The 27,703-nt window shown below is 48.6% G+C and overlaps 1 protein-coding gene across 1 annotated transcript; it reads right to left on the reverse strand.

Annotated features, from left to right (window-relative positions):
• Positions 1–22,209: 22,209 nt before the first annotated feature.
• PDXP (pyridoxal phosphatase) lies at positions 22,210–27,322 on the reverse strand. Its single transcript, XM_083400842.1, has 2 exons — positions 26,037–27,322; positions 22,210–23,961 (listed from the first exon to the last, which is right to left on the reverse strand). Exons 1-2 carry the CDS (start codon positions 26,650–26,652, stop codon positions 23,636–23,638), a joined length of 942 nt encoding a protein of 313 aa, XP_083256968.1. The 5' UTR covers positions 26,653–27,322; the 3' UTR covers positions 22,210–23,635.
• Between the last annotated feature and the right edge of the window lie 381 nt (positions 27,323–27,703).

Raw genomic sequence — 27,703 nt, forward strand, 5'->3', positions numbered from 1 at the left:
CCTTTTTGCCTTCATCTCCGGAATTGGAGTGGGGAGAGAAAGAGAAGCCTAGTCCGCTTTAGTTTTTGCACATCTTGGCATGCATGGCTTCTTCTGTCCCAAAGCCACCACTAGGGGCTCACCTGCATGACACATATATAGGGCCACACCCCTGTTCTCCGCATTTATCCATCTGAAATACCTACCATACCACACCCTAGTCCCATGCTTTTAGCTACCATATTGGAAGATTAACCTCGTTACCAGCCCATTGTTACCAGCTAGGTGAATGTTAAACACAACCAGGATAAAGTTGGGAAACCCAAAGGTAGCAGCTCCACCCAATGAACGATCAATTTCCTTGCCCATTCCAAGAATGTAGAAAATACTGGCATCAAAATATACACACACCCTGTAGTTGAGAAGACCTATGGAGGGCCAAATATTCATCACACCTTCATTAAAGACATTATATGACAGGGTTACTATATAAGTCTATAGTGACACTAAGCGCTTCAAACTGTGGCTGGCTTGTTCCCACGCAACATCTCAGTCTCCAGACTGCCAGCTTTTCCATTTGTATTACACAACAGAATAAATGTACTACAGACAGGCAGCATCATATACCCCAACAGGTGCGACTAAGAACAAATTCAGTAGAAGCCAACAACCCGTCCCACAACTTCCAATATCCGAGGGAAGGATATCATTGCACTTATTCCATATTGCAAGAACAAAGGGTTATTGCTGAAAATTCCAACCTTTGCTTGGTTTGTGCTCACATTGTCCAGTGAGTATGTTCACACGCTGTTCTTGTGCTGGATATGTGCCGCCAAACAGAGGGACAGTCTTCTCAAATGTTACAGCAAGGAACATTGGCTTGTGCATGTGGGTTTCAAACCGAGGCATCTTCCTCACCCCTTCCACGCTAACAGCCAGTGTTTGATAGTTTGCTCTTGGCTTGGTGATTCCTTGGTCTTCCTTGCTCTTGGTTTGATGATTCCTTCTTTGCAGAGATACAGGAGAATACATGTTGCATGCAAGGATCTCTGGATCAGCTCCCCACCGAGAAGATAAGTGTTGCAACATTTCAGCAACTATGATAGGAGAACCTGCTGGATGGATGTGGTGGTGGTGGTGGTGGGGCAAGTGTTGTTTGTAATCATTCTAATAAGTACAGTTGAAATGCATGTAACAAGAAACAAAGATTAGTCTTACTTTTCTGCTAAAGCACCCAGCACAGAATGGAATCCAGCGTCCTGGCTGGGGCTGATGGGATTTGTAGTCCAGAACATCTGGAGGGCATCAGGTTGGCGAAGCTTGGTGCATCTCGGCCGATCCCTGTTGTTAATCTGCACCTGCACTCAAGCACCTGAAAAGCCACCAGGTGGGGATGACTTATGCATGGCTGCTAAAAGGGGAAGAAGGTGAAGCTTGCTGGCTTGGGGTTTCAGGGTTTGTTCGGCTGGTGGCCAAACCTCCCATCCAACCTTGGCTGGGTGTGTCTTGAGGCAGCCCTAATGCTTCTTTCAAAAAGAGCGAGAAAAACGGCTTGGTGCAAAAGGCCCTTCCAGAAAATTCTGCATCTTTTGAAATCTACCCACATTTGGTAGACCAGACCAATTGTGACTCATTCTGAACGGAAAATGCTTTTATTTTATTTTTTGAAGGGGGGACGAAATAACTTCTCTGCAAGAGCAGCATCTGTATAATTAAATCTGTAGAGCAGCGCAAAACCAGGCTGCAGGCCAAACGTCTGCTTTTGTGGTTTGTGTGGCTTTGCTCGCCTTGTACTCTTCCACCCCCTCCCCTCATCACAAGATAGGCTGAAGCTCTTCCAAGAGATTCAGAACAAATCTTTCTTTCTTCCTCTACTAGGTTCGTTTCCCTATGCTTATGGCAACAGCATTAATGGTTCAGATATCATTTTAGCCCTCTAGCATAAATTCCAGAGTTTAATAACACTTTGATGGTGTGTAGTAGAAAAGACAGGAGGCACTGCAGAACTTTGGTGGGTGGTGGTAGCACAGGACAGGGAAAAAAGAAATCTTGTGGGGAGGGATAATTCTCAACTCTTGTTCAGCAACAGAGTGACTTCCCTATTACCATTGCACTAGCCCCGATTTTGAACTTGCAGCTTGATAACTGTATGCTGGTAACAAGGCCTCTGAATTGCAGCCATCTATGTCAACAATTCCATCCAAGTCAACAGAATCATGAAATTGACTGTGGCAGCTGACAAGCTGTTTCTGGCCTGGTGTCAATTTCGTGCCCACCCGAAAGTGTTTTGGAGATGGGGAAGAGGAGTGGGGAAAGAAAAAAAGTGCTTTTGAATGACAGATCACTGCTGAGAGTGAGAAACGGCTTTGCGCTGCTGCTTCTCCCTTTTGAAAAGTCTGCATCGGTGCATGTGTGGAAAATCAGGCACACAGAGTTCAAGTGGGGTGGGGTGGGAGGTGTATGGGTGTGTGTGTCCCGCTTTCCCAACCAGAAACGTTGGAAGGCTTGCAATAAACATCACTGTCCAACCTGGGATAATCAGGGAAGTAACTACAGAGAGGGCAGTCAAAGAAGCCTCTTTACAGACGAGTGAGTCCAATGCTATTCTCTCACCTGAACGAAAGCTTCTGGTTCTCACCTGCTGGTCTCAGCTACTAGCTCTGTTCTTGCTGGCTATAAACTGTCTCCACCCTCAGCTTCACAGAAGCTGAGTTAGACATGCGAGACGCCTGCAGACCAGAAGAGAGATATTATCTATCAATTTGGGGAAGAGGAAGGAAACAGAGAGAATTAAATAGATCAAAAGTCACTCCTTGCAACTCCCCCCGCAACAGAAGCAATTCTGTTATATTCCTCTTTTAGCACTGAGTTCCCCATCAGTCTCCAACCTTCCCTTGCCTACAGGATATCTTGCATCAGAAACATGTACTGAAACCCAGTGCTTGCTAGCTAGGCTGCCACACCTTTGTGTGAGTCATTCCTAAGACATTGGCCCCCAAAGCACCTGGCAACATCTGCCCGGCACCTGAGAGAGATTTTAATTATGATGAACGGTGGCAAGACCAGAAAGAGTGTTAACAAGTATATTAAGTCAATGGAATGCTTTCTATGCAACAAGGACCGAGAAGGCCCATTCACACACCAAAACATCCCTGGATGTTGCAGTAATCGAAGAATGGACATACAGGCGTGAACTAGGCTTGGCACAGGCACCCATTGGTGACTGGTGGTCTTTGGTGCTGACAGGAGGGGCCATCGTAAAGAGTATCACACACTGCCCTGGCTTCCTCAAGCCAATCCAAGATGGAAGCACCTGCTCTGGAGCAGGTTGGCAGGAATAAGGAACATTATTTCAAGCTGAGGCCTGCCTCCCCTTCATGACACATCTTCTGAAGGGGTTCCATGGCCGTGGTGGGAAGGGCTAGAGCCAAATGTGGGTGGGGCCAGAGCCACATTCTCTTTTCCTTATACACATACAGATTCTAAGCATTAGAAATAATAGTAAAATACAATAGCGGCCTATGTGCTGTGGACCTGCCCTGACACGGAGGTTGATTCTACACAGTGGTTGCTCCCCGTCTCCATGACACTGAGATCAGTAATAAGGTCAAGTCTACACCATACATGGTCCACCTCCCCCAAAGAATCCTCAGAACTGTCACTTGTTAAGAGTGATGGGAATCATAGCTCTGTAAGGAGTAAACTACAATGCCCAGAATTCTTTTGGGGAAGCCATGCACTTAAAATATATAGTGTGGGTGTGAAGTAGAACTGCTTTAGGGGAGTAACCACATCGTCTAATTCTCCCTTGTCATGACCAGAAAGAAGTGGTGTCAGAGCTGGCTCCAGGTCCCAGCTCACAGAGGACCAACGCTAGCCGGCAGTAATGTACAAAAGTCTTTATTGAAGTACAGTTTCCATTTTCCAGCCGCAGCGCCCCAGCTCTACGTCTGGGTTAGATCGGCGAAGCTCCATCTGAATCTCCACCCCCTGTACACCAGTTTAAGACTCTAGCCTTACTCCACCTCTTCCGTCTCTCCTTTCTCCTCTGGGTCCTGTTACCCCCCGGGGTCCCTTCCTTCCTGGATTCTTCCGACGCTGACGTTGACCCCCCTGACTCCTCCCGCTCTTTCCGGCGGGCTTTGGGACCTGGCTCCCTATCCGGGCTGCCAACTGTGCCGCCCTCCTGTACATTTGAACTTGGCGCGCGCGCGCAGCCTTCAACCTTCCTCTTGACCGTTTCCTCGCTCCCCGATGGAGGCGTGGCCAATCCTGCCTCATGTCCTCCCGCTGGCAGTGCGCCTCCTGATCCCGATGCCTGGGACTCCTCCCCCCTACTGCACTCTGGTGTGGACGCTGGTCCTGATTTCCAACTGCTGCTCTCTGAGTCCCCTCTGGCCCCTTCTTCCTGGGGTGTCCCCCTCGGCACCCCCCTTGCCCTGACCATGGGGGCCCCTTTCTGTGAATCTTCCGATTCGCTGGAAAGACTCGGAGACCTCGGACCGCTGTCATTGCTAACATTTCCTTCGGACTCCTCCCCCTCGCTCTCCATTTCCTCCCTTTCCTGTGCCTCTGCTCCTGAACCCCTGACATCCATCCCCCCCTCGAAGCCCCCCCTTCCCCCCTCCCCTCCTTCAGGTGTGGGTGCTGGGTGCTCCGTCGTTGTGGGGGTGAATGCCGGATACAGTTCGTCCCCCGTGGCGTGCATCCAACCGGATAAGTCCGGCTCGTCCTCCGTGCTCTCGCCGACCTCGATTTCCTCTGCTTCCATCTCTTTGCCGCCGTGCTCGAACCCAAGGTCCTCCTCCAACACGTCCATGTCCGTCTCTCCCCCGGTCTCCTCTGGGGACGTTGCCTGCCAAGGACCCCTCAGCCACTTTCTGTGCCACTGCCCCTCTGGTCGATCGTCCCACCAATAAGAACGGTCTGAGGCAGACCCCGCGGGTGATCCCTCCGGGGAACGTGTTTCTAGTGCCGGTTCTTCGTCCGAGGTGAACCCCTGGAACGTGCTGGCTGACAATGTGGGTGTGAAAAGCCAGTCGTCGAAATACGCGGCTGGCATGGGCCTGTGTGGGAAAAGGGCATGAAACTCTTCCTTGAGAAGAGGCTCGTCCAAGGCATAGTCCGGCACCCAACGGTTGGTGCTGGCCGGGGTACCTTCTCTGGCGAGAAAATATTCTACTCCCTCTTCCCCCCATCTCGAGTCTAAAATCTCTGTGACCTGGTTGATGGGTTCCCTTCTTGGCGACCCCCTCCTTGTGGGCGTCTCCCTGGGCGTGTCTGGTGCCGTGCCCGGCTCCTGAAATCTGTGAGGTGTTTTGTAGGGCGTGAGCACTGATCTATGGAACACTGGGTGCATTCTGGATCCCTCCGGAAGTGTCAACCGGAAGGCCACTGGATTGATTTGTGCCTCGACTTGGTAAGGTCCTAGCTGCTTATGTCCGAGCTTCTTCTTCGCTAACGATCTGGTCGGCACTGCCTGGGCTGCTAACCAAACCCAGTCTCCCACCTGTATGTCTTCCCCAACCCTTCTGTGCTTGTCAGCCTGCAGTTTGTATGCGTGCTTTGCTAGTTCTAACTGCCTCCGAAGCTGTTCGTGAACCTCCTGCAATTCTGACGCTAAGGCCTCCGCTGCCTGTGGCTCCCCCTCCCCCAGTCTCTCTAGTCCCGGGAAGGTTCTGGGATGCCTCCCGTTGTTGGCGAAGAACGGTGTCACCCCCGTGGACACGTGCTTCGTGTTGTTGTAGGCGAACTCAGCGAGCGGCAGGTAGTCCACCCATGTTGCCGGCTGTTGATTTGCGTAGCATCTCAGGTACTGCTGCATGATGGCGTTGACTCGCTCCGCTTGTCCGTTGGTCTGCGGGTGTCTTGCCGACGCTAGGTTGATCTTGACGTTCAGGAAACCCATCAGCTTCTGCCAGAAGTTCGAGATGAACTGCCGCCCCCGGTCGGACAGGATAGACCGTGGCAGACCGTGGCAGACCGTGAACCCTGAACACGTGGTCTATGAACAGTTTGGCGGTCTGTTCCGCCGTGGCCACTTTCGCGCACGGAATGAAGTGGGCCATTTTGGTGAACATGTCCACCACCACTAGCACTGCCGTCTTGCCCCTCGAGCTGGGTAAATCCGTGACAAAGTCCAGGGCCACCCTCTCCCACGGTTCGCTCGGTGTCTGCAGCGGTTCGAGCAGTCCCGCTGGCGGTTTGTGCACTGACTTGGCCCTTTGGCAGGTGTCGCACCTCGAGACGTAATCCGCGACCTCCCCCCGCATCTTGGGCCACCAAAAATCTCTGGCTACTAATTCTACCGTCTTCTCTGTGCCAAAGTGCCCGGCGGTGGGTGCGTCGTGCAACTGCTGCAGTACTTTTGCGCGGAGGTCGTCTCCCGGTACGTAGAGGGCCCCTCTGCGGATGAGCAATCCATCACGTATCTGGAACTCGTCGTCCTTCGCCATGCCCCTGTGCACCTCCTCCATCTTGGCTTGTGCGAAGGGGTCCTCCTGCAGCGCTCGACGGACAGCATCCAGGTTCACGGTTGCTGAAGCGCACGCCCACGCTTTCGGTGCGAAAATGTGCTTGGCCGCTGCTGGTGCCGCCTCTTCGAGGTATTGCGGCTTTCTGGACAGTGCATCCGCCATGATGTTGTTGTCGCCTGGGATGTACTCAATCCTGAAGTCGAAATCCGCAAAGAACTCCGCCCATCGTATGTGCCTCTGGTTCAGGAACCTCGCCGTGCGCCAGTACTCCAGGTTCTTATGGTCCGTGCGGACCTGCACTGTGTGTTTGGCTCCGATGAGGAAGTGCCGCCACGCCTTGAATGCTGCATGAATGGCCAGCAACTCCCTGTCCCAGATGGTGTAGTTCTGCTCTGACTTGCTGAGCTTCCTGGAGTAGAAGGCACACGGTCTCCAGTCCCCATGCGGGTCTTGCTGTAACAGTACTGCTCCCACGGCTCTGTCTGAGGCGTCCGTTTCAACCCTCATCGGTCTGCTGGGATTCACATGCAGTAGCTGCTCTTCGGACGAGAAGAGACGCTTGAGTTTCTGAAAGGACTGCTCCGCTTGCTCCGTCCAGATGAACTTCTTCTTCTTGGAGCTGAGCGTGTCGGTAATGGCCGCCGTCTGCATCGCGAACCCCTTGATGAACTTGCGGTAAAAGTTGGCGAAACCGACAAACCGCTGGACCTCCTTCCGATTGCGCGGGCTCTTCCAGTCCAACACTGCGCGAACCTTGGCGCTGTCCATGGCGAGCCCCGTGTCCGACAACTTGTAGCCCAGGAAATCTACTTCCTTCATGTCGAATTGGCACTTCTCCAGCTTGGCGTACAGCCTATGCTCCTGCAGTCGCTGCAGAACTTCCTTGACGTCTCCCTCGTGGGTCTCCTCTGATTCTGAAAATATCAGGATGTCGTCCAGGAAGCAGACGCATTTCTTGTAGAGGAGACCCGCCAATACGTAATGCATGAAGGCTTGAAAACAGTGGGAGCCATTTTGTAATCCAAAGGGCATAACTCTGTATTCGTAGGTGCCCAGGGGCGTGAACATGGCAGTCTTCCACTCGTCGCCCTCCCGTATGCGAATCAGGTTGTACGCCCCTCGCAGATCCAACTTTGTGAAAACGCGTCCTTTCCTCACCGTTGCGAGCAGGTCGTCTATTTTGGGCATGGGAAAGGCTGTGGGCTTGGTTTTCGAGTTCAAAATTCTATAGTCTACCACAAGCCTTTTTTGGGGCGTGTCCTTCTTCTTCACAAAGAAAACAGGACTGCCCCCTACTGCCTTCGACTCCTGGATGAAACCGCGCTTCAAGTTGAGGTCTATGAACTCCCTGAGTTCCTGCAGCTCGTCTTCAGACATGGAATACAGTTTCCCGGTTGGCAGCGTCGCCCCTGGCAGGAGGTCAATCTTGCAGTCATAGGACCTGTGGGGAGGCAGCTTGTCCGCTTCCTTCTCGCAGAAAACCTACAAAAACGCTGTGTACTTGAGTGGCACTGCTTGCAGCGTGCCTAATTGTAGCTGCGGGTCATCCTCTTCCCCTTCCGGGCTAGGCAGAATGCAATGTTCCGCACAGTAGGAGGAGCCGAAGGTCAGTTGGCGCTGGTACCACGCCAATGCTGGGCTGTGCCTGTGCAGCCAACTCATGCCCAATACTACAGGCATGTCCGATAGTTGGGTGACATTGAAGCTGATGACTTCTCGGTGATTCCCAATTTGCATCACCATTGGAGGCGTTTGCTGCACCACCTGCCCCCCCAGCAATTCCCTGCCATCCACCGTGACAACCTTCAGAGGCAGCGTGGCTGGCAGTAGTGCTATGTTGTGCTGTTGAATAAAATCCAGTCCTATGAAGTCCGCGTTACTACCAGAGTCAATGGTAATCGGCACTTCCATAGTGAGTCCATTGGGTAGTTGGAGCGATGCTGTGAGCTGCACCACTGGCTTGGGCGGGAGGGGGTCTGTGGGCTGCAAAATTTCTGGGGATTGCTTCACTGACTTGTCTGGCTGGACCCCAGTGCCTCTTCTTCCAGCCAGACTCTGTCGTTTCCCTGCTGTGGTTCTCTCTGCTGAGTTGCGTCTGTTACTTTTGCTGAGGCTGCAGTGTGCTTGTGGAGCCTCTGGGGACACTCTTTCGCCATGTGCTGAGCACTGTCGCAGATGTAGCACTTCCTGTTCCCTCTAGGAGGCTTCGCTTTGACTGCTCCCGGTGTTAGGGCTCTGGTAGCTGACTGAGCCCTGGCGCCTCCAATCTCCATCGGTTCCTCTCCCCCTCCCTGCGGAGGTGTGGATTGCGCACGCGCTGCATCCTTGGGAAAGAGGGGAGGTGCTCTCGCTGGCGTACGTCCCCAACGTCCTTCTTCTCTGTTCCATGGACGTTCTTCCAGACGCACCCCAATTTCCAGTGCCCGCTGGACCACCTGCTGAGTGCTCTTTGGTCTCTCCCCCCTTGCAATCTCATCTTTCACATTTGCATTCAAGCCTTCCCAAAAAAGGTCTCTGACTGGAGCAGAATCTTTCTCCCATCCCAGCGCATGGACTAATCCAAAAAAGCGAGAATGGTACTGCCTTACACTGGCTCTACCTTGTTTGAGCCCATGTATGTCTTTTCTGGCGATATCAATGTCTATATTTGATAGAAAACACGAATCCATCGCTTTAATGAAAGCATCCGCATTTTGGAGCGCCGGATCCTTATCTCTCCACAGGTTGCGCAGCCACGCTTTAGCTTCCCCATGCAGATGGGACCAGATAAACCCCACTTTCTCTTGCTCATCTCTAAAGTCTTTATCCAGCAGCTCCAGCGCAAACAGCAGGTCTGCTCGGAAGTTAGGGTACTGCTGTAAATTCCCATCGAAATGAGATGCAAGGCTGCCTCCTCTTTTCCCCAGCCCAATCCCCTCTGATTTGGGTCCCGGTTGCCCCTGTTTAGCAAACACTTCCAACCTGGCTTGGAGATCCTTGCAGGTGGCAGCCGCTTCCTCTTCCCTCTTCCTGGATGCAAGTACCTCCGCGTTGAGTTGTGTCACTGCGTCTTGCAGGGCCGCTAGTTGTTGTTCTGTAGTCATCTTGCCTGACTTTTGTGAGCTCGCGAAGCACCAATCCTCTCCCCTCGCTGCGTCCACTCACGTTGCGAGGTTTTTGGTGCAAAATATATCAGAGATGGAGCTTACTGTCAGAGCTGGCTCCAGGTCCCAGCTCACAGAGGACCAACGCTAGCCGGCAGTAATGTACAAAAGTCTTTATTGAAGTACAGTTTCCATTTTCCAGCCGCAGCGCCCCAGCTCTACGTCTGGGTTAGATCGGCGAAGCTCCATCTGAATCTCCGCCCCCTGTACACCAGTTTAAGACTCTAGCCTTACTCCACCTCTTCCGTCTCTCCTTTCTCCTCTGGGTCCTGTTACCCCCCGGGGTCCCTTCCTTCCTGGATTCTTCCGACGCTGACGTTGACCCCCCTGACTCCTCCCGCTCTTTCCGGCGGGCTTTGGGACCTGGCTCCCTATCCGGGCTGCCAACTGTGCCGCCCTCCTGTACATTTGAACTTGGCGCGCGCGCGCAGCCTTCAACCTTCCTCTTGACTGTTTCCTCGCTCCCCGATGGAGGCGTGGCCAATCCTGCCTCATGTCCTCCCACTGGCAGTGCGCCTCCTGATCCCGATGCCTGGGACTCCTCCCCCCTACTGCACTCTGGTGTGGACGCTGGTCCTGATTTCCAACTGCTGCTCTCTGAGTCCCCTCTGGCCCCTTCTTCCTGGGGTGTCCCCCTTGGCACCCCCCTTGCCCTGACCATGGGGGCCCCTTTCTGTGAATCTTCCGATTCGCTGGAAAGACTCGGAGACCTCGGACCGCTGTCATCGCTAACATTTCCTTCGGACTCCTCCCCCTCCCCCTCGCTCTCCATTTCCTCCCTTTCCTGTGCCTCTGCTCCTGAACCCCTGACAAGTGGCAACAGAACATCACAGGTTTTTTTAAAAAAGCAGCCCAAATTTCAAAGTTACAATCATGAATACTCCCTTTTTTATGCAGATTGGTTGTTAATAGTCCAGGCTAATCCACTGAAATTTCATCAGTGGGAACTAACCATGAAGACATTTTGGGGGTGGGGGTGGGGGGGTGGTGGAATCCCTAATATGGAATGAGAATCTTTCTTATGGGCCAACATGGGCTTTTCCTGTGACTTGGAAAATGCCAAATTTAGCCATTCAACAAGGGAGGATAATAAACTGGAGGAAGAGGGTTTTATGCCACCAGAAAATGGGACTCCATTCTCTGAGGGAACAGTTCCCTCTGACAGCTGGGTGAAGCTACCCAATTTGTCATCTATTGACTTATTGTCTAGCACGCCACCAAAAATTCATCTCCACCTTTGCTGGTAGAAACACCGCCTGGTTTCTTTGGATTCCTGTTCTCTGCTTATCAAGGAGCGTATGCATTTTGCCTACGGATGGAGACAGACCTGGGCAGAAGCCAGGTCTTGTGTCTGATGGGGAAATCAAACTATTGTTCTGCTTCTTCTTCCCAGCAGGCCTTGCTGCTGAACTACCTGAAACCTGTCTAGCACCTTAAAGAGCTTCATCTGAATGTCTGCCACCTTCTTGCCCCATTCTGCCTTAAGGCCAAGACCAGATGCAGACTCCATGGCTTCTGTGTTAGCCCAATCCATTTCCCCCCCCTCCCTTCCCCAATTTATTTCCTTACCATCTTGTCTGGTGAAGCGATCCACACCATGCATTTGAAAATTCTAAAGCACATCAAGCGCACATTTAAACCCCATGGCTTCCTGAAAAGAACCATGAGAACAGTAGTTTCTTAAAGAGAGCTGGGAATTGATGTTTGTGGGGACGGGAAGACAACAGTTGGAAGTCTTGTGGTTAAACGTGCATTGAATGTGCTTTAAATGTATAGTGTGGAAGGTAAAGGTAAAGGATGTGGGTGGTGCTGTGGTCTAAACCACTGAGCCTCTTGGGCTTGCCGATCAGAAGGTCAGCGGTTCAAATCCCCGTGACTGGGTGAGCTCCCATTGCTCTGTCCCACCACCTGCCAACCTAGCAGTTCGAAAGCACACCAGTGCAAGTAGATAAATAGGTACCGCTGCAGCGGGAAGATGAACGGCATTTCCGTGTGCTCTGGTTTCCGTCAAAGTGTTCCATTGCGCCAGAAGTGGTTTAGTCATGCTGGCCACGTGATCCGGAAAGCTGTCTGTGGACAAACACCAGCTCCCTCAGCCTGAAATCGAGATGAGCGCCACACCCCATAGTCACCTTTGACTGGACTTAACTGTCCAAAGTCCTTTACCTTTTTTTATAGTGTAGACCTAGCTTGAAAACAGGCACAATATTTTGTGCTGTTTTGATTGGCCTGATAAACGAATTTTTAAACTATTCTTAGGAGCCAACATGGCCACTTTTACTTTCAGAGTTTATGGAAAATGCAAGAGGTAGAGAGAGATCCCTAAACAGTTTTTTCTGGAGCTAAAAGTAACTGGAATACAGTTATGGGGTCTACTCATGTATGTTGCTGGGAAATCTGCCTTGTAAGAGGAGCTGTTTGCCTCCCCTCTTGCTTTGTTTGCGTGTTAATAAATATAGCAAATATTTATTAATATATGCTGTAAGTCACCTCCAACATCCAAATAAAACTAAGCCTGGTAGTTCTGCACTTAGGGTTTCTCACCACTCTGGGAAGTCAGGTTCAATGTAGCAGATCATAGTGCAACTATTTGTTTGTGCCATATTTTATGACACTTTAATTCATTGTAGTTCATGGATACATTGCAGTGTATTGTTCACAATTTTAAGGTGCAATTGAGGTGCCTTGAGGAGACTTTTGAGTTAAGTTGGTAGAATACAAGATCATGCATTGCTTATAAAACACCTAAAATTTACTAAGCACTGTACAGAGTCTCAAAGATAAGACAGTCGCTGCTCGCAGGCTTACAACTTAATAGACCCATCACAGAATATAAATCCAATGAATGAAAGAATGACAGTCGCTAGGCATGAAGACCAAAGCTTCAGACCTGAAGGTGTGGCCTTCTCAAATGAAAATCCCCAATCTATGGGCCACACAAAAAAGAACAATAGAGCAGATATCTCCTATAGCAGGACTGTCCAACTTCCAAGAGACTGCGATCTACTCCCACTGTAAAAAACTAGCAGTGATCTACCCATTGGATTGGGGATGCAGGTGGCACTGTGGGTTAAACCACAGAGCCTAGGACTTGCCAGTCAGAAGGTCAGCGGTTTGAATCCCCATGATGGAGTGAGCTCCCTTTGCTTGGTCCCTGTTCCTGCCAACCTAGCAGTTCGAAAGCACGTCAAAGTGCAAGTAGATAAATAGGTACAGCTCCGGCGGGAAGGTAAACGGCGTTCCTGTGCGCTGCCCTGGTTTGCCAGAAGTGGCTTAGTGACCCGGAAGCAGTACGCCGGCTCCCTCGGCCAATAAAGCGAGATGAGCGCCGCAACCCCAGAGTCGGTCATGACTGGACCTAATGGTCAGGGGTCCCTTTACCTTTACCCATTGGACTGACCAAAGTTATTGAGCTTTTTTTAGGGAGCCAGAGTTGTTGAGCTTCCACCTCTTTCTACTTTAGAACTGGATGGTTCTCTGTGTGTATTTGTGGCCAAGATAAACTTCCATTGCTGTGTAATTACCAGGGAGATGGTGCTCTCACTGCAAAGCTACGTGGGTAGTCCACACCCTCTCCCTGATTTTCGTGGCCACAGTGCTGTTGCCTGCAGCTTTGCAAGCCTACACAAACTCTTAATTCTCAGGCTTCCAGGCTGAGCTCAGAGCTTGCAAAATGGGACTAACCTGTTGGGTCTGATATCTTGCCGCCTGTTTTATGTATGGGACAAGTTGTAACTATGTAAACGTCCCACACATGCTGTCTTGGACTTTTCTTGGGAAAAAGAAATGAATGATTCTGAAACAGCTTAAAAGAAATATTGTTTAACAAAAAGTGGAAAAGTTCCTCTTTAGCATTATTATATTTTTTTTTGCTAATGTGTCTTTTGCTTTATCTTTCTCTGTGTTTTCTCTCTTTATTTCTATTGCCCTTTTCTTGTCTTCTGTTTTCCTCCTTTGTTTTGTATTTTCTGCACCTGCAATTTTACTGTATTATGAGAAAATATCAATAAAAAAAATCAATAACTGAGGACCATCCATTCTTGATGGGCAGCAACTATGCAAGATCTCAGATAGAGGTACCGTATTTTTCGCTCTATAAGAGGCACCAGATCACAAGACGCACCTAGTTTTTGGAGGAGGAAAACAAAACAAAACAAATATTCTGAATCTCAGAAGCCAGAACAGCAAGTGGGATCGCTGCGCAGTGAAAGCAGCAATCCCTCTTGCTGTTCTGGCTTCTGAGATAGCTGCGCAGCCTGCATTCGCTCCATAAGACGCACATACATTTCCCTTTACCTTTTAGGAGAGAAAAAGTGAGTCTTATAGAGCAAAAAATACGGTATTTCCCACCTGCTGGCTGATACCATTTCAAGTGGAGATGCCAATGATCTTCGGCATACAAGCCATCTGCTCATTATTTGAACATCACCTGCTTATCTCTAGCTAAGAACATAAGAGCAATTTTGCTGGATCCACCTAAAGGCCTATCTAGCTCAACATCCTGCTTCCCATTATGGTCAACGAGATTCCTGTTTGACACCCACAAGCAAGACACGAGGGCCAAGAGCACTCACTCCCTGATCATGTTTTCCAGAGATTGGTATTCAGATGTTGATGCCTCTAATTCTGAAGTTAGCACATCACTAGGGACCACTGGTAGGAGTCAGTGTAGCTGGGATCCTGAGCATGCCGCTTAGCTCCTGGGCTTCCTGCAATGCCGGTCTCATGCAGAACACAGACTACTTGTCCTAACGATACATTAGATTTTAAAAGCAGGAGTCAAATAAACCAAGCAGCAGGCGATCTAATTCAAAACCAAAAGCCCACCAGAACAGAAAAATCTTTGCTTTTATTTTCGGAGCTGCAGGAATATCTTTGCTGCAGGAAAGGCTATATGCTGCCTTCATACATACCTAAATAGTGCACCCAACATTCTGCTGTGGTTCTCTGTTGATGGTCAATCACCGTATAACATAGTGCTATGCGTTTGTGGGTGCTAGACCACTGTAATCTCTGAATCAAGCAAATGTTAGACTTTAATGAATGCTTGGAGTGTTAAGACATGGGTGCCAGACTCGTATGCATTAATCCAGACCCATGTGTATTAAGTTGTGTGCTAGACAATGCCAATCCCCCAGAATCAACAAGTCTTAAATACAGTCATACCTCATCTTACGTTTCCTTCAGGTTGAGCATTTTCAGGTCGCATCCCGTGGCGACCTGGAAGTACCGGAAAGGGTTACTTCTGGGTTTCGCTGCTCGCGCAGACGCGCAAAGTGACGTCACATGCATGCGCAGAAGCGGCAAATCGTGACCCGCGCAAGCACAGACACGGGTTGCATTCTGCTCATGTTGCGAATGGGCCTCCAGAACGGATCCCATTCGCAACCAGAGGTACCACTGTACTAATTAAGCAAGGGTAACTTCCTCGTCAGGTGATAGCCTGGGGGATGAGGACCATTAGGACTATGAAGGATCAAAGGAACTCAAGTGTGAGATGGGAAATGGTTGGGGCCTCTCCCTCAACTCAGAGTTAGTAGAAGATCAAGCTTAGAGAGGTTGGAGGGAGGAATGATGTCACTGGGAAGAAGGCAGCAAGGTGAGGAGGCAGAAGCAGAGCACAATGCTTGATATCTGTGCCCAGGGAGGAAGAAGGGCCCTTTTGGGGTGCTGATGCTGTGAACTCCTCCATCATAGGCTCAGGTGGTATATCTGTGTAAATAAACCATACAGCATAAAGTCACCCCAGTCTCCGCTGTGCCACATTCCCCAAAGGAAACACAAACCCTGGATTAAGCACCTGAAACCCCTGGGAATCTCACACCACTCGAAGATTTGAGGGGTGGCATGCAACAATACTTATGGGGGGGGGTCCACAGCCCACCCCCACCAATATTTTTTGTAGTTCTGCAAAACTTGAGGTTTCCCCACACATGCTGACTCCTTTCCCTTCTTTGGGCTCCTTAGCATCCTGGCTACATAATGATATTCACAGTCTAATGATCAGGAATACAAGGAGCAATAATAATGATATGCCTCCATCCCTCCTCAGTTTTATGAATATTCTTTAATATGAAATATTGATGATGACAACAATGATTACACTGGTGGTTCTGGAATGGCGTATTTCATATTTTTTATGTGACAGATATTATGCATGTTTGTTAAAATGTTCCTGTCTCACCTTTCCCCGTCAAACCGAAGTGCCCGTGGCAGCTCACATATGAAATTTTCAATAATCTGTTTTTTAAAAGGTATATGAAACTGACAAGGGATAGGAGATTCACAGAAAATCAATGGCTACCAAGAGGGGAGAGATGTATAAATGCTCTTATTTCAGGTTAGGGTGACCTCTTCTACATCACCAAAAAAGTAGAAATACATCACTGAAGGAAAGGAGGACAGAACAACATGGATTTGCATATACTAATTCATATTCATAGATGAAGATTTGGAAATAATCCCCTCAATTTAAGCAAACTTCATTAGATCACATAATGGAAAGACTGTGCCTAGGTCACCTGTTTGCCTACTAGGTCTGCTGTCCAGGTACAAACTGTTGATGGTGAATTTAAAGCCCATACTCTCTGTTCAGTCAATTCTTTCTCTTTAAACCAGATTTGGACCAGACAGCCCTTCAAATAAAGGACTAAATTCTGAAAGAGAGCCCTTCAAACAGACGACTGCCTTCTGTTAAGTAGGACTCTTAGTGTTTTGTGGGTTGTTGTGGTTTTTAACAAATAATCAGGGTTGGGGACTATGAGCACCTGATATTTCAGCTTTCCATATCATGTGGAAGGATTTCTCTGGTAACCCCATGAGTCATTATGAGTCATTCAGCAACTGAGGCTCAACTATTTTGATACAGATAGGATGGGATCCATAGAGCTGTGCAACAGGCAGATGCTTTACAGGCCGCACAGCAGCCACTTCTGAAATGGAGGGGGACTTGCCATACTAGCGTGCGATACGGCCTGGGAGTCTGCTGACCAAAGAAGTGGAGAAATAAAAGGAGGAGGCAGCAAAAGTTCAGCCTGCTAACCACATCTGAGTCCTTGAATTTGCCTAATGCAGCTCTTTGGCTCCTTGCCTATATTGCTTAATTTCGGAGCATGTGAAATCCTTCCAGAAAAATGAGCTCGAGGGTTAAACCCTGGCAAGACTCTGGTTTACATTATGATAATGCACAGAACACTTTGGCCCATGCATGTCGCCAATGTGGTTCTTAATAGGTACTTCCTAATGTCGCTCTACTCAGCCATTGCCATGGAACCAGGGCAGGCAATTCCTAGAAGCAAGATGGGTCGTTCTTCCCCATCCCTGCATTTAATCAAGAAGCACGACTGGTGTCTGTTGGGTCTTATCAGCCATAATCTATTACTTCTCCCTAAATATGTCTTTTTTTTATAGAAAAGGGCTCTGGCATGATGTTGGCTGTGGAGCGTGGGAAACTTTTACTGTCACACCCTTTTTATTGTCACACGCCAGTATCTTAATTTGGGTGGAGAGAGCAATAAATAAAAAAAAAGGATCCATACGGGTCTAGATAAGACTGCTTGCCAGCAATCTAGTGGAGCGGAGGGGAGAAACTCTTTGTGGTTTGAATGAATGGAGCAAAACTAGTATAAATCGACGCCCACGTTTTCTTGAGAAAAATTGCATCGCTGCACCTGCACCTCTTCAGAAACTAGTATATCTTGTGTGTCCAACTATGGTTTCTGGAACATTTTTGAATCCAATATGCAGGAGCACATGCTGCCCTTCTCTTGCAGGGCAGCCTTGGGATCAGGTCTGCCTGGCCACCTTCTGCACACGGGTAATGCTTCCCCCAAAAGCTTGTGGCATTGCCACCTAGGTGCCAATAGGAATCACAAGTGGCACAGCCAATAGAAGTTTCTTGTGCACCTGAGCTGAAGGGCCCCAATGCCCCCAGTGCCTGTCTATGGTACAGTTTGGCTTGTGGTGCCCACTCCCTGCCAGGGTGGACTAGAAACAAAACTAGCTCAGTGTTTTATGAGTGCTGCACACAATACATCAGAGCATCAGATGCTCATATTTAGGACTTGGCCTGTGGCATTTTCCTTCCTCCACCTCCCCCAATCAATTTGCCTTGAAGGACATCTTTGGGGGAAGAAAAGGCTAAGGGGTAAACTCTACACAAATCCAGAGCGGAGTCCCTAAGATGGTTGGATGGCGCCTTGTGCAGCTCCTTCCAGCAATTCCTGCAGCCAAGCTGGTGCCAAACATATTGCTCTGCTTTCCTTTGGACCAGCTACACCTAGTCAATGGAAAAGATAAGGCCGAGCAAGGCAGACCAATGGCAACACTGCTTACTCCCAGTTCCAAGACAAGCTGCTCAGTGTTGTTCCAATACTGATGCTTGGAGGACCCCACTGCTTACTTCCCTCCCCTGGAAAAGCTGTCTGTTTATTTATATACTCTGCTTCTGCTTTTTAAACTGGTTACCAGTTCATATGACAACACTCGCTTTTTTCTGCTGACTGCTGATGTTACATGGCTGCTTTGGGGAGGTGGGGATTGAAATTAGGAAATCCATCTATGTATCATCAGCTCTTTCTAGATTATTGTGGATTCTCTCACATGATTCTACTTTGAAATCTTTAAAATAATATTTTAGTTTCCTGTTAATTAAGATGTTTTTAATGTATACTTTGATTTCTTCCGTAATGTTATATTCTGGCTTATTTTATTTTGTGTTTTAATGTGCTGTAAACTGCTTTGAGATCCCCCATTAAAAATATAAAGCAGTATAGAAATGAAATTAATAACAATACAGTTGAGATATTTTTGTGAGAGAGAATGCGCAAAAGTTCTCACATCCTAGGCATGGAGACAATACAAATCAATAGTGAGGTACAGCGGAGAAGACCTCAAGACTGCTGGATTCCAGTGAAAAATACTACCAATGCCTCCATGCTTCACAAAGAAACAGTATCAAGCCCTCCTTTTAAAAGGTTGCAAAGTTGGGAAGTATAGACTTCTTGAGGTTTTGCATCAAAGACTCCAGGTGTTCTAGGCACCCTGGTGTCTTTAGGATGGAGGTGCTCACAGCATTAACACCCCAAAAGATCTTGCTCCTCCATTCATTGCAGCTTTCAATCCAGCACAGAGTAAGCATGTCTCTGTGTCTCCAGATTCCAGCCTGCTTCCAGCTCTCACACACAACTCTGGCTACTCTTCTCATACCTAGCAGCTAGGTGTGGGAAGGTCCACCAATTTGTTCAATGGCACAGAGCAACTTCTTTGGTTATGCTAATGGTGGTGCTTAGCTAGCCACCCAAAGCAATTTACCTAGTCCTAGACGAAGGGACTGGTTGGGCAAGCTTGCTCTCATACGTTCTACCCCTTCAGATACAGGATCCCAAGAATGGGAAAGGACTCAGGGCACCAACCAGAAACTCCTAACAATACACTAGCAAGGGCAGAAATAGAATCCCAGTTTGATCAAACATAATTTGTGCTTGAAGGCCATCCTGGAGAAGACAGCTGAATCACTCCATGGAAAGAATGAATGGGAGTAGCTTATGCTAACTAGCAGCCAAAGAGTTAGTAAAAGCTATGTTATTTGAGTATGTGAATCAGAACTTAGGACTCTCACTTCTTCCTTTTGCTTTCTTGTGGTTCAAGCTGAGCCCCAAGCTTTCCTATGGTTAGCTTTTCTGTTTCTCCCTTTAATTGGTACCTTAGGAGTTCTTTGTAAATGTTTAAATAGGCATAGACCTGCTCATCCGTTTGCATTTTGGTGGCCAGTACATGTTTTGATTATTTTAGGACTCTCACTTGGCAAGTAGACCACTTAGTGGGGAACAGGAGGAAGGGGCAGCCCAGCGCTTGCTGCCTTGGGTGTATGTGTCCAGGGCGGGGTGGGGCAGATTATGGGATGAGAGAAGAAGAGGCCATGTCAATCAGCACGTCTTACAACAAACTATTCTGACACCTTAAGCCGAATGTTCGTTGCATCAGCTGCTGCACTCGGGAGCCCTCTGCTGGATGAAACGTTGATTTCAAAGGTTTGGTACTTGCGATGACTTTCAGGACTGGGCAAGCTTGACAGTTTTAAAGTGTAACAAATGTTGTGGGGAATCAAACTGTCTCCCTTCAAGTGCTTCCATTTCAAGGAAATGGAGATATCCGAAAACCTAACAGGGGAAATGCATTTTCCCCTATAGCTACCAGGATTCTCCCCTGCCCATGTATAAGCTAGAACGCACCACCATTCATCAGGTATTAAGAAAGGGACATGTTTTCAGCAGCAACCCTCTCAGAACAAAACTACCCTCCAATCCATTACAGTACTTTACTTCCCCATTTACCAGACTTTCACTTCTGAAGCAGGTAAGTTCCCGCAATGCAACATGCAGGGATGGATGCTTTAAACTGATTGTGTGAATAAACCTGCATTGCCTTATTATCCATAGTTGAGTTTAATCTCTCTCTTATTATGTCATTGTTACTTGGACTTCTTTATTTCGTAACCCTGGATAGTAAGTCAAATATTCCACTGAAGATTACTCTACATCCACCCACAGAAGCCAGATAATGACAGCTTCTTGCTTATTCATCACCCTATGTTTATAACCACAATTAGAGCAACATTTTTAAAAATGCAGCACGTTACAGCACAACTATAGTTTTGCACAGCAAACACACAGGATAATACATACCATTTTGTTACCAAGGGAATTTCATTTGGACCAGGAACGTCCGTCCACTTGACTCTTGTAGGGTCTGGGATGAAGAACCCATGAAAGACTACAGTTCCCATCATCCTAGTCAGGTTATGCTGGCTTGAGGGGCAGGGGAGCCACAGCTGTGTTGCCAGGCTCATCATGTTATATGTACAGTGAAGTCCAAGGAAAATGAATAATCACCTGTAACATACCATGCCCTCCTGTTTTCTGCGCACCACTCCTCACTTTTCAAGGCTGTTGTGGTGAAACAATGTGTGCTATATCTCTAAAGCATGACCAGAACAGCCGGGCAAGAGCAGCAGCTAACTTACTCATTGCCCTTGGGACTGGCTTAAATGCAGCATCTCCCAGCTCTGACAAAATTAGCTGCAGGCTCTGTAGTACCTCAAAAGAGCTGAACTAAAAGGTCAAGTCTTCATCCTGTTTCCCCATCGTGAAAGGACATATGAAAGATGAATTTAATAAGAGCAAACGGGCTTGCTCTGGTGATATTTGGACTTGAGTTGAAAGAGGTATCCCATAGGTGGGTTTTGTTTTGCAAATAAGAGCAAAGCAGGAATGGGGCACCTGTGTCCCTCCAGATGTTGCTGGCCTCCAACTCCCATCAGCTCCAGCAAGCCTGGCCAATGGGCAGGGATCGTGGGAGTCAGAATCCAGCAACATCGGGGTAAAAGGATGGTAGTGTTTGTGGACCAGGGATGCAAAAAGAGGCTGCAAACACCCACAACAGCAGTGTACAGAATGATGTACTGAATCACCTGTTCTCTGAACCTGCCCAAGCCCCAAGCTCAGACGGGGAGACCTCTCTTTCTCCCCATCAGTCAAGGGCATTTTCAGAACTGAAGCATCTAACACAGTGGAACAGCACACCTCAATGATCTCAGGGATTGGGAAAATAGATCCATAACTGTTGTGATGCAAGCCTGAATTTCAGAGCTTAGGCTTGAACTGAATGGCTTTCAGATGAACTGAAAGATTGCCAAGCGATCTTTCAGTTCATCTGACACAACTTCTCTGCTCACCTTCCTCTTTGGCACTTTCTTCTACATATGAACTCAGTGGCTGCTCAACAATTATATAGTTCTTGGATCAGACTCAAAACAGAATATTTTTATGACCTAGTTTGGTCTGGCTTTTAATGAGTCTCATGAAGTATCAAGTAATGGATTTTTGTGTATTACAAGGTACCCTTTGGCTTCATGATTAAGGTTTTAAAAAATGTGTATCCTCACATGAAATATAGCAGCTTTGCTCCATTGATTAGGGACAAACCTCTGTAGAATTACTGTTTCTCCTAAAGCTTTCAAAGCTGAAGAGTTCAATTCTTCTTCCATTTTTTCTGGTAAACACCCATGCAGGACACTTTCAAGCAACTGAACGGGACTGAATGTGCTCTCCAGAGTTGCACTTTGTCACCAGGTTCACTTGGCCCAGACTTCATTTCTTAACATTTGGATATTGTCTGGAAGGAATTTTAATTAGAAATCAGGAAGAGCTGTAAGTTAACACACAACAAGAATCTAAGCAAAGTCACAGCAAGTCTTGGAAGGGCTTCACTACCAAAGAACAAACAAACCACCTTCCAGTTCACACTGACTCTAAAACTTGAATGATGTTTTGTATTTGCCTCAATTCAGCTTCTCAGATATTATGTCAGGCAGATTATTTGCATTTCTAAAATGAAACAGAGCTCATCAGCAAGTACACCCTTGCTTGGCAAGAAGTTGTGTCCAATTTCAGCACCTTCCATTGGGGTTTCTTCTCCCCCCTCCCCCAGTTTGAAAAGATAATGTGTATTAAGATAATCAACTAATTTATTCAGTCATTATACACAGCTATCCCTGATTTGAGATATTTCCAGCATGCCCACTGAGTAGATTAATGGGGAAAAAAGCCAGATTCCATCTTGTGCCTGCATTTTATTATGTGCAGAATGACAGCGAATGTCAGAGAACCACAACAACATGGAGGTACAGGTAAGTGAGTGGGCCCAGAGGCTACATACCCACTTTGGCACAACTCATCAGCATAATTTATACAAACACTTTAATAAATACATAATAAACCATAAAAAGACAAGCAAGGACTTATTTTGGGATGCTGTGGCACATTGACAGCACTGGAAATGCCAACGTTATCCCACAAATCAAAGAACACCACAGCAGGTCAGAGGGCGGACCAAGGTTCACCCCCAACCTAGGAGAGTGGTGAATCCTATCAGGCACAGACAGGAGTGAATTAATTTACTGACATGTTTCATTGGTCCACCCAGTCAGAGAGAAGGGGGGGGGGGACACATTGTGTTCCTACCTCAATACAGGCAGGAATATCTGGAGGCTGTTATTACTGAAGGATTACCAAGACGAAGTGACAGCCAATTCAGAACTTCATGGGCACAAAAAATTGTTCTGTGCATTTCATTCCTTACAGCAGCAATCCCAAAATTAAACTGGAGTGATAAAAATTCTGTCACCTGAGAAAACTCTCAAGACAGAAAAAAAACCACTTTCATATTTAATTCACAGTTAAAAGAGTTTGACATATTCCAGATTTACCACACATATGCTTTCTGACTGAGCTAGCTGGCACCTGCACAACACAGCACTTTTGGAGTAATTCCTGTGGATGAAAATGCCAGACAAAGTTTGAATGGATCAAACATGTAACGCCCATCAGAAACCTACCCTCAGCCCTTATCACTTCAGAGCAAGTTGTAGTGTTATGATAAGCTTGTATACACACACCCACAGGAATTATTTTCCCCGAAGAGCTGTTCTGTAGAAGAACTGTGTTACTTCTGAACTGGATTTTGAATGCTCCCCTTTTCACAGCAAGAATTCTGGGATAAACCCTGCTACCCCAACACTGGCATGGAATGACAGTGGCTATAGAAGAGAGATAAATAGTACCGGTACAAACGTTGCTTCATTCAAGCTTGGGAACAGCAAACATTACAGCAAGCACATCGCTGTGCTTCGAAGAAAAAGAAAAAAAGCCGAGGACAACAGTAAGAAGGCCACTAGTGGCAACAGTAAAACCAAGATAATTTAAATAAATAACTACTTCATGCCAAGAGGAGGGGGAAATAAATAAATAAATAATGGTTCGGCTTATAAATAACCCACTTTCACATAAGATTCTCTGTTCCCTTATAGCTGGCTAAAGTAAAACAAAAGGACCTCAAATAATGAACTAACACCCCTCTCTTCATTCTTGAAGAAACACTGGAATGTGATGAGCCCAGAATCAAGGAGAGAGGGAGCAGAAGTAGGAAAGGGCGGCAATCAGGAATGGGACTAGGAACTCTGCCCACCCACATCTCCCCTTACTCATCCAGGCCGGGTATTAAGTCTGCAATACTGTCCACATAATAATGAGGCACCAGGTCCTTTGCAGCAGGGCTGTCGCTGGCCATGTATGCCTGTGCCTCCTCTAGGTTTGAGACTCCCGTCAGGGTCAAGACCGTTTCAAGGCCACAGTTCTTGCCAAACAGGATATCTGTCTCCAGCCGGTCACCCACCATGAGCATGCGGGACGGATCCACACCAAAGCGCTCCACAATGCACTCAAACATATACGTGTTGGGCTTCCCAATTACCATTGCCTTGCGCCCAGATGCTGTTTCAACTGCAGCAGTGAGGCTCCCTGTTCCTGAGAGAGAAAAGACAATAAGACACCCTCATGTGAAAAGATTGGTCTCCAATTCATTAAGCAACTTAAGCATAGCCTACATATTTATGCAATCAAGCTAGATTGGGTTGACAAAGGATGTGCAAAAGAGCAACTTTTTAAGCCTCCAAGTGGTGAGACTGAACAGGCATAGTTGTCTCAATGAGGTGGTAACTCTGCAACTGATAATAGGAGACAGGGACATGCATCACTGAATGCTCCTCCAATTGCATGGAGGAGAATTCAACCATGCAGTCCCCACCTGCAGTCAACCTGTGCAGCCCAACACACTATGACCTCAGCCTCAGTGTTGGAGATAAGCACTTGCTTGGTAGCCAAATGCAACAAGGAATTGAATGCATGTGATCTAGCAGAAAGGCGAAGGAGAGGCATAGCACTCCATCCCTCCTATGTGCCAGATATAGAAACCAAGCAGACTGCAAGACCAGGGAAGGTCCCACCTCCATCCCCAGGATAGAAATGCAGTGAGCTGGTGGAGGAAGGACAGAGCTCTTTATCTCTCCTTTGAGAGTCTTCAGCAGGCTAGTAACTTTTGTTGGCTTATTACAAGGCTGCTGCACATCTTAAACCCTAGTCCGAGAACTTAAATCCTAGTCCAAGGATAAAAGCACAAACTCTATCCAGGATGAGAGAGCTGGCTCCAAGGCCTTGATGAAAAGAAATTCTACTCCACCCCCTGCTGGTGTGTTAGTTCATGGAAAGAACACATTTCTAGCATTAGGCTAGATATTTGAATTTCCTTTCATTGTGTCATGTAACTTCCACATTGTCCTGTATGACTACCAGTAAGCTTCTCCTTTGATTGATTAGCACTGGCACAAAGTGGGATGTAAACTGGTCACATATGGGATACTGTTGAAGTTAACAGTGAATATTTCCAAATAAAGAATGAACGGACATGTCAGCTGCCTTACAAGTGTGGCACTAGGAAGTCTGGGGAAATAAAATCAGGAACCTGAAGCCAACTAATGGAATTGTAGCACTTTTTTTTTTTTAGTTCTCTTACAATCCTTAATAGATTCTAGGTTTGGGATTCCCCAAGGTACAGAAAAGACCTGAGAAAAGATGGCCTGCACTGTCACACAGAGCCTGATGCACAGGTGAAGGAAAGTGGATGGCTACTCATGATGGTTTGAGAAACTGCATGGCTAACTCACAATACTGATTAATGTAAGGCACCATAATACTGCAGATCTAGCTAGCAACCCAAACAGCCTACCAAGAATATTGGGTACCTGGGATGTGCCACGTATCACATAGCTTTACAGGACCCCATACTTGGCAGACATTGTATTTTACCATCCGATGAGCAGGATACAGGAATGGGCTCCCAAACTAATAGTGCTTGTCCACTGACGACATAATACATGGCCAGGAGTTCCTCTCAGACCCAGAAGGGAATACTATCCTTAGTCCAGGATGCTCCTAAGAGGCTCCACAGATGCCAGCAATGGGACACAAGGGTAGTGTTCCTTTAACTGGTATTTTAGGAAAAAGGACATCTGACCCTTTTGGAGAACCATCCTTAACCCTTGACCTAAGAAGGTTGGTCTATGGACTTAGATTCAAACCCTAGCTCAACTCATGAGGTGTCTAAGTAAGCCATAAGAGTTAAGCCTCAGCTTTAGCATCTATGGTAAAAATACTACAAGCGAGACGGCGTATTGTTCCGTTTGAACCACAGCAACATGGGAACAAGCCCCATAAGGCTTAAGAAGCACTACCTCAATTCTAAGATTTTTGAGGCGTCCCTTACCAGTCACAAGTGCTTGATATCTGAACCCAGGGCGCACCCTAAAGTTCGCCAGCTGAGGTTCCAGACCTTACTTTTAAAACCCTGGGCTCCTTGTCCTGTCGGTTGGAAATCCCTCTCCAAAGCTAAGGAAAGCGAGGGCGGAGGGGAGGGAACAGGGCAAACTACAGTCCCTCGGCCATGACGGGAAAGGGAGCTCTGCTCATGCTCAGGAACCCATCCCTCCTGCTACCACCAGGCGCCGCAGAGGCTCCGTGTTGGAGCCCCGCTCCCCGTCACTCACCCGGGGTGCGCTGCCCGCTGCTCAGCGGGTGCCAAGGGTCCGGGTCTGTGGCCACCAGCAGGCACTGCGGGTCTCGCAGGTAGGCGCAGGCCTCGGTCAGCTTGGCGAACGTGAACTGGTCGTCGTAGCCGACGACGACGGCGCGCACCGGGAGCCTCTCGTGGCCGGCCGGGTCCTCCTCCTCGTCGTCTCCGCCGCCTCCTTCGCCCACCAGGCGCAGCCCGGCGTCCCGCAGCTCCCCGCGCAGCCCTTCCCCGCCCAGCACGAAGACGCAGCCGGTCGGGGGCGAGTCTCCGGAGCCGCTCTCGCCGCCCAGCAGGCGCTGCCGGAGGTAGAGCGCGGAACAGAGCGCGGAGCTGAAGACCTGCTCGGCGCGGACGCCGCGGAAGCCCAGGCGGGAGAAGCGGCGCTCCAGCTCGGGCACCGAGCGGCGGCTGTTGTTGGAGACGAAGAGGGCGGCCTTGCCGTTGCGGCTGAGGCGCTCCAGCAGCTCCGGGGCGCCGGGCACCGCCCGCTCGCCTGTCCACAGGACCCCGTCGCAGTCGAAGAGGACGCCCTGCGCCTCGCCCAGCACCTCGCGCAGGCACGAGCCGCTCAGCCGCCTGCAGCCCGCCATGCTGGGACCGGCCGCTCTCACCGCCGCCGCCACCCCCGCACCGCCTCTTCCTCCTCCTCCTCTGCTCCCGCCCGGGCCAATCAGGAGCGCGGCGCCGCCATGACGGACGGAGGGGAGGCGGCGGCGGAGGAGTACCAATCGAAGGGCTCGGCGACCAGGCGCGTCGGGCGAAACAGAAGCGGGCCCCGGCTCAGCGGCCAACCGCGTTGCAGGAAGACCCGTGACTGGCAGGTTCGAGGGGCGAGGCGGATGTTACCAGCCATGGTGATAGGGGCGGGGCGGGGAGGACGGGGACTGTGTTGCCATGGCAACCCGTTACAGTGATTGGGAAGGGAAGCGGATCCAGATGTGAGCGCGCTGGATGGGCTTTCGGAGCGGGCGGGGGGGAGAGGATGGAACCGAGGACTTGAAAAGCCCGCCCCCTCCCGCCGTAGCCTATGGGAAGAAAGCGGTATGGAGGCCCGGAGCAAAGTGACGCCGCTGTAAGCCTATCAGGTAGAAGAATAGAGGTTAGTAGCCTATAAAATACGGCGAACGGAAACAACAGCGTTAGCGAAAAGTGGGCGTCACAGCCTTATCTACCTATCGTAATTAAAGAGTGGAGGCGGGACTAAAAAAGAAAAAGGAAGTAGACTATGAAAAAATATATATATCAGATGGTAAACAAACCTGGGTGGGCGGGGAAAGAATGAGAGGCGGGTGTTGACGCCAATTGGCGGTTTCAGAATGAAAAAAAGAAGGCGGAGCAAAAAAAAAAGGCCAGCCAATGACTGTCTTGGAAAGGCCTTGTGGACGCTTGCTTACACAGTTTTATAGCGGTCTTTTACAGCAACTGGCACCAAATAACCTCGGGAACTGTAGTTTACCCTTCACAGAGCGCCAATTCCCAGTAGATTTAATGAACTACAGTTCTCAGGGTTATAGGGAAATGGAACTGTTATGTATTCTGTGGTCTGTATTTGCCTGAGCTTGAGTCTGGACAAAGTAATCTGAGCTCCTGTGTTCTGATTCGATACATGATGTCCACTTCAGGATTTGGCCTCTGCCATTG

Source organism: Podarcis tiliguerta, assembly GCF_965153285.1.
Source record: "Podarcis tiliguerta genome assembly, chromosome: 10".
NCBI classification, from domain to species: domain Eukaryota; kingdom Metazoa; phylum Chordata; class Lepidosauria; order Squamata; family Lacertidae; genus Podarcis; species Podarcis tiliguerta.

Coding starts and splice junctions, on each gene's coding strand:
- PDXP (XM_083400842.1), bottom strand. CDS start 26,652: ATGGCGGGCTGCAGGCGGCTGAGCGGCTCGTGCCTGCGCGAGGTGCTG. Junction 23,962..26,036: donor CAGCGGGCAGCGCACCCCGG/GTGAGTGACGGG, acceptor TTTCTCTCTCAG/GAACAGGGAGCCTCACTGCT.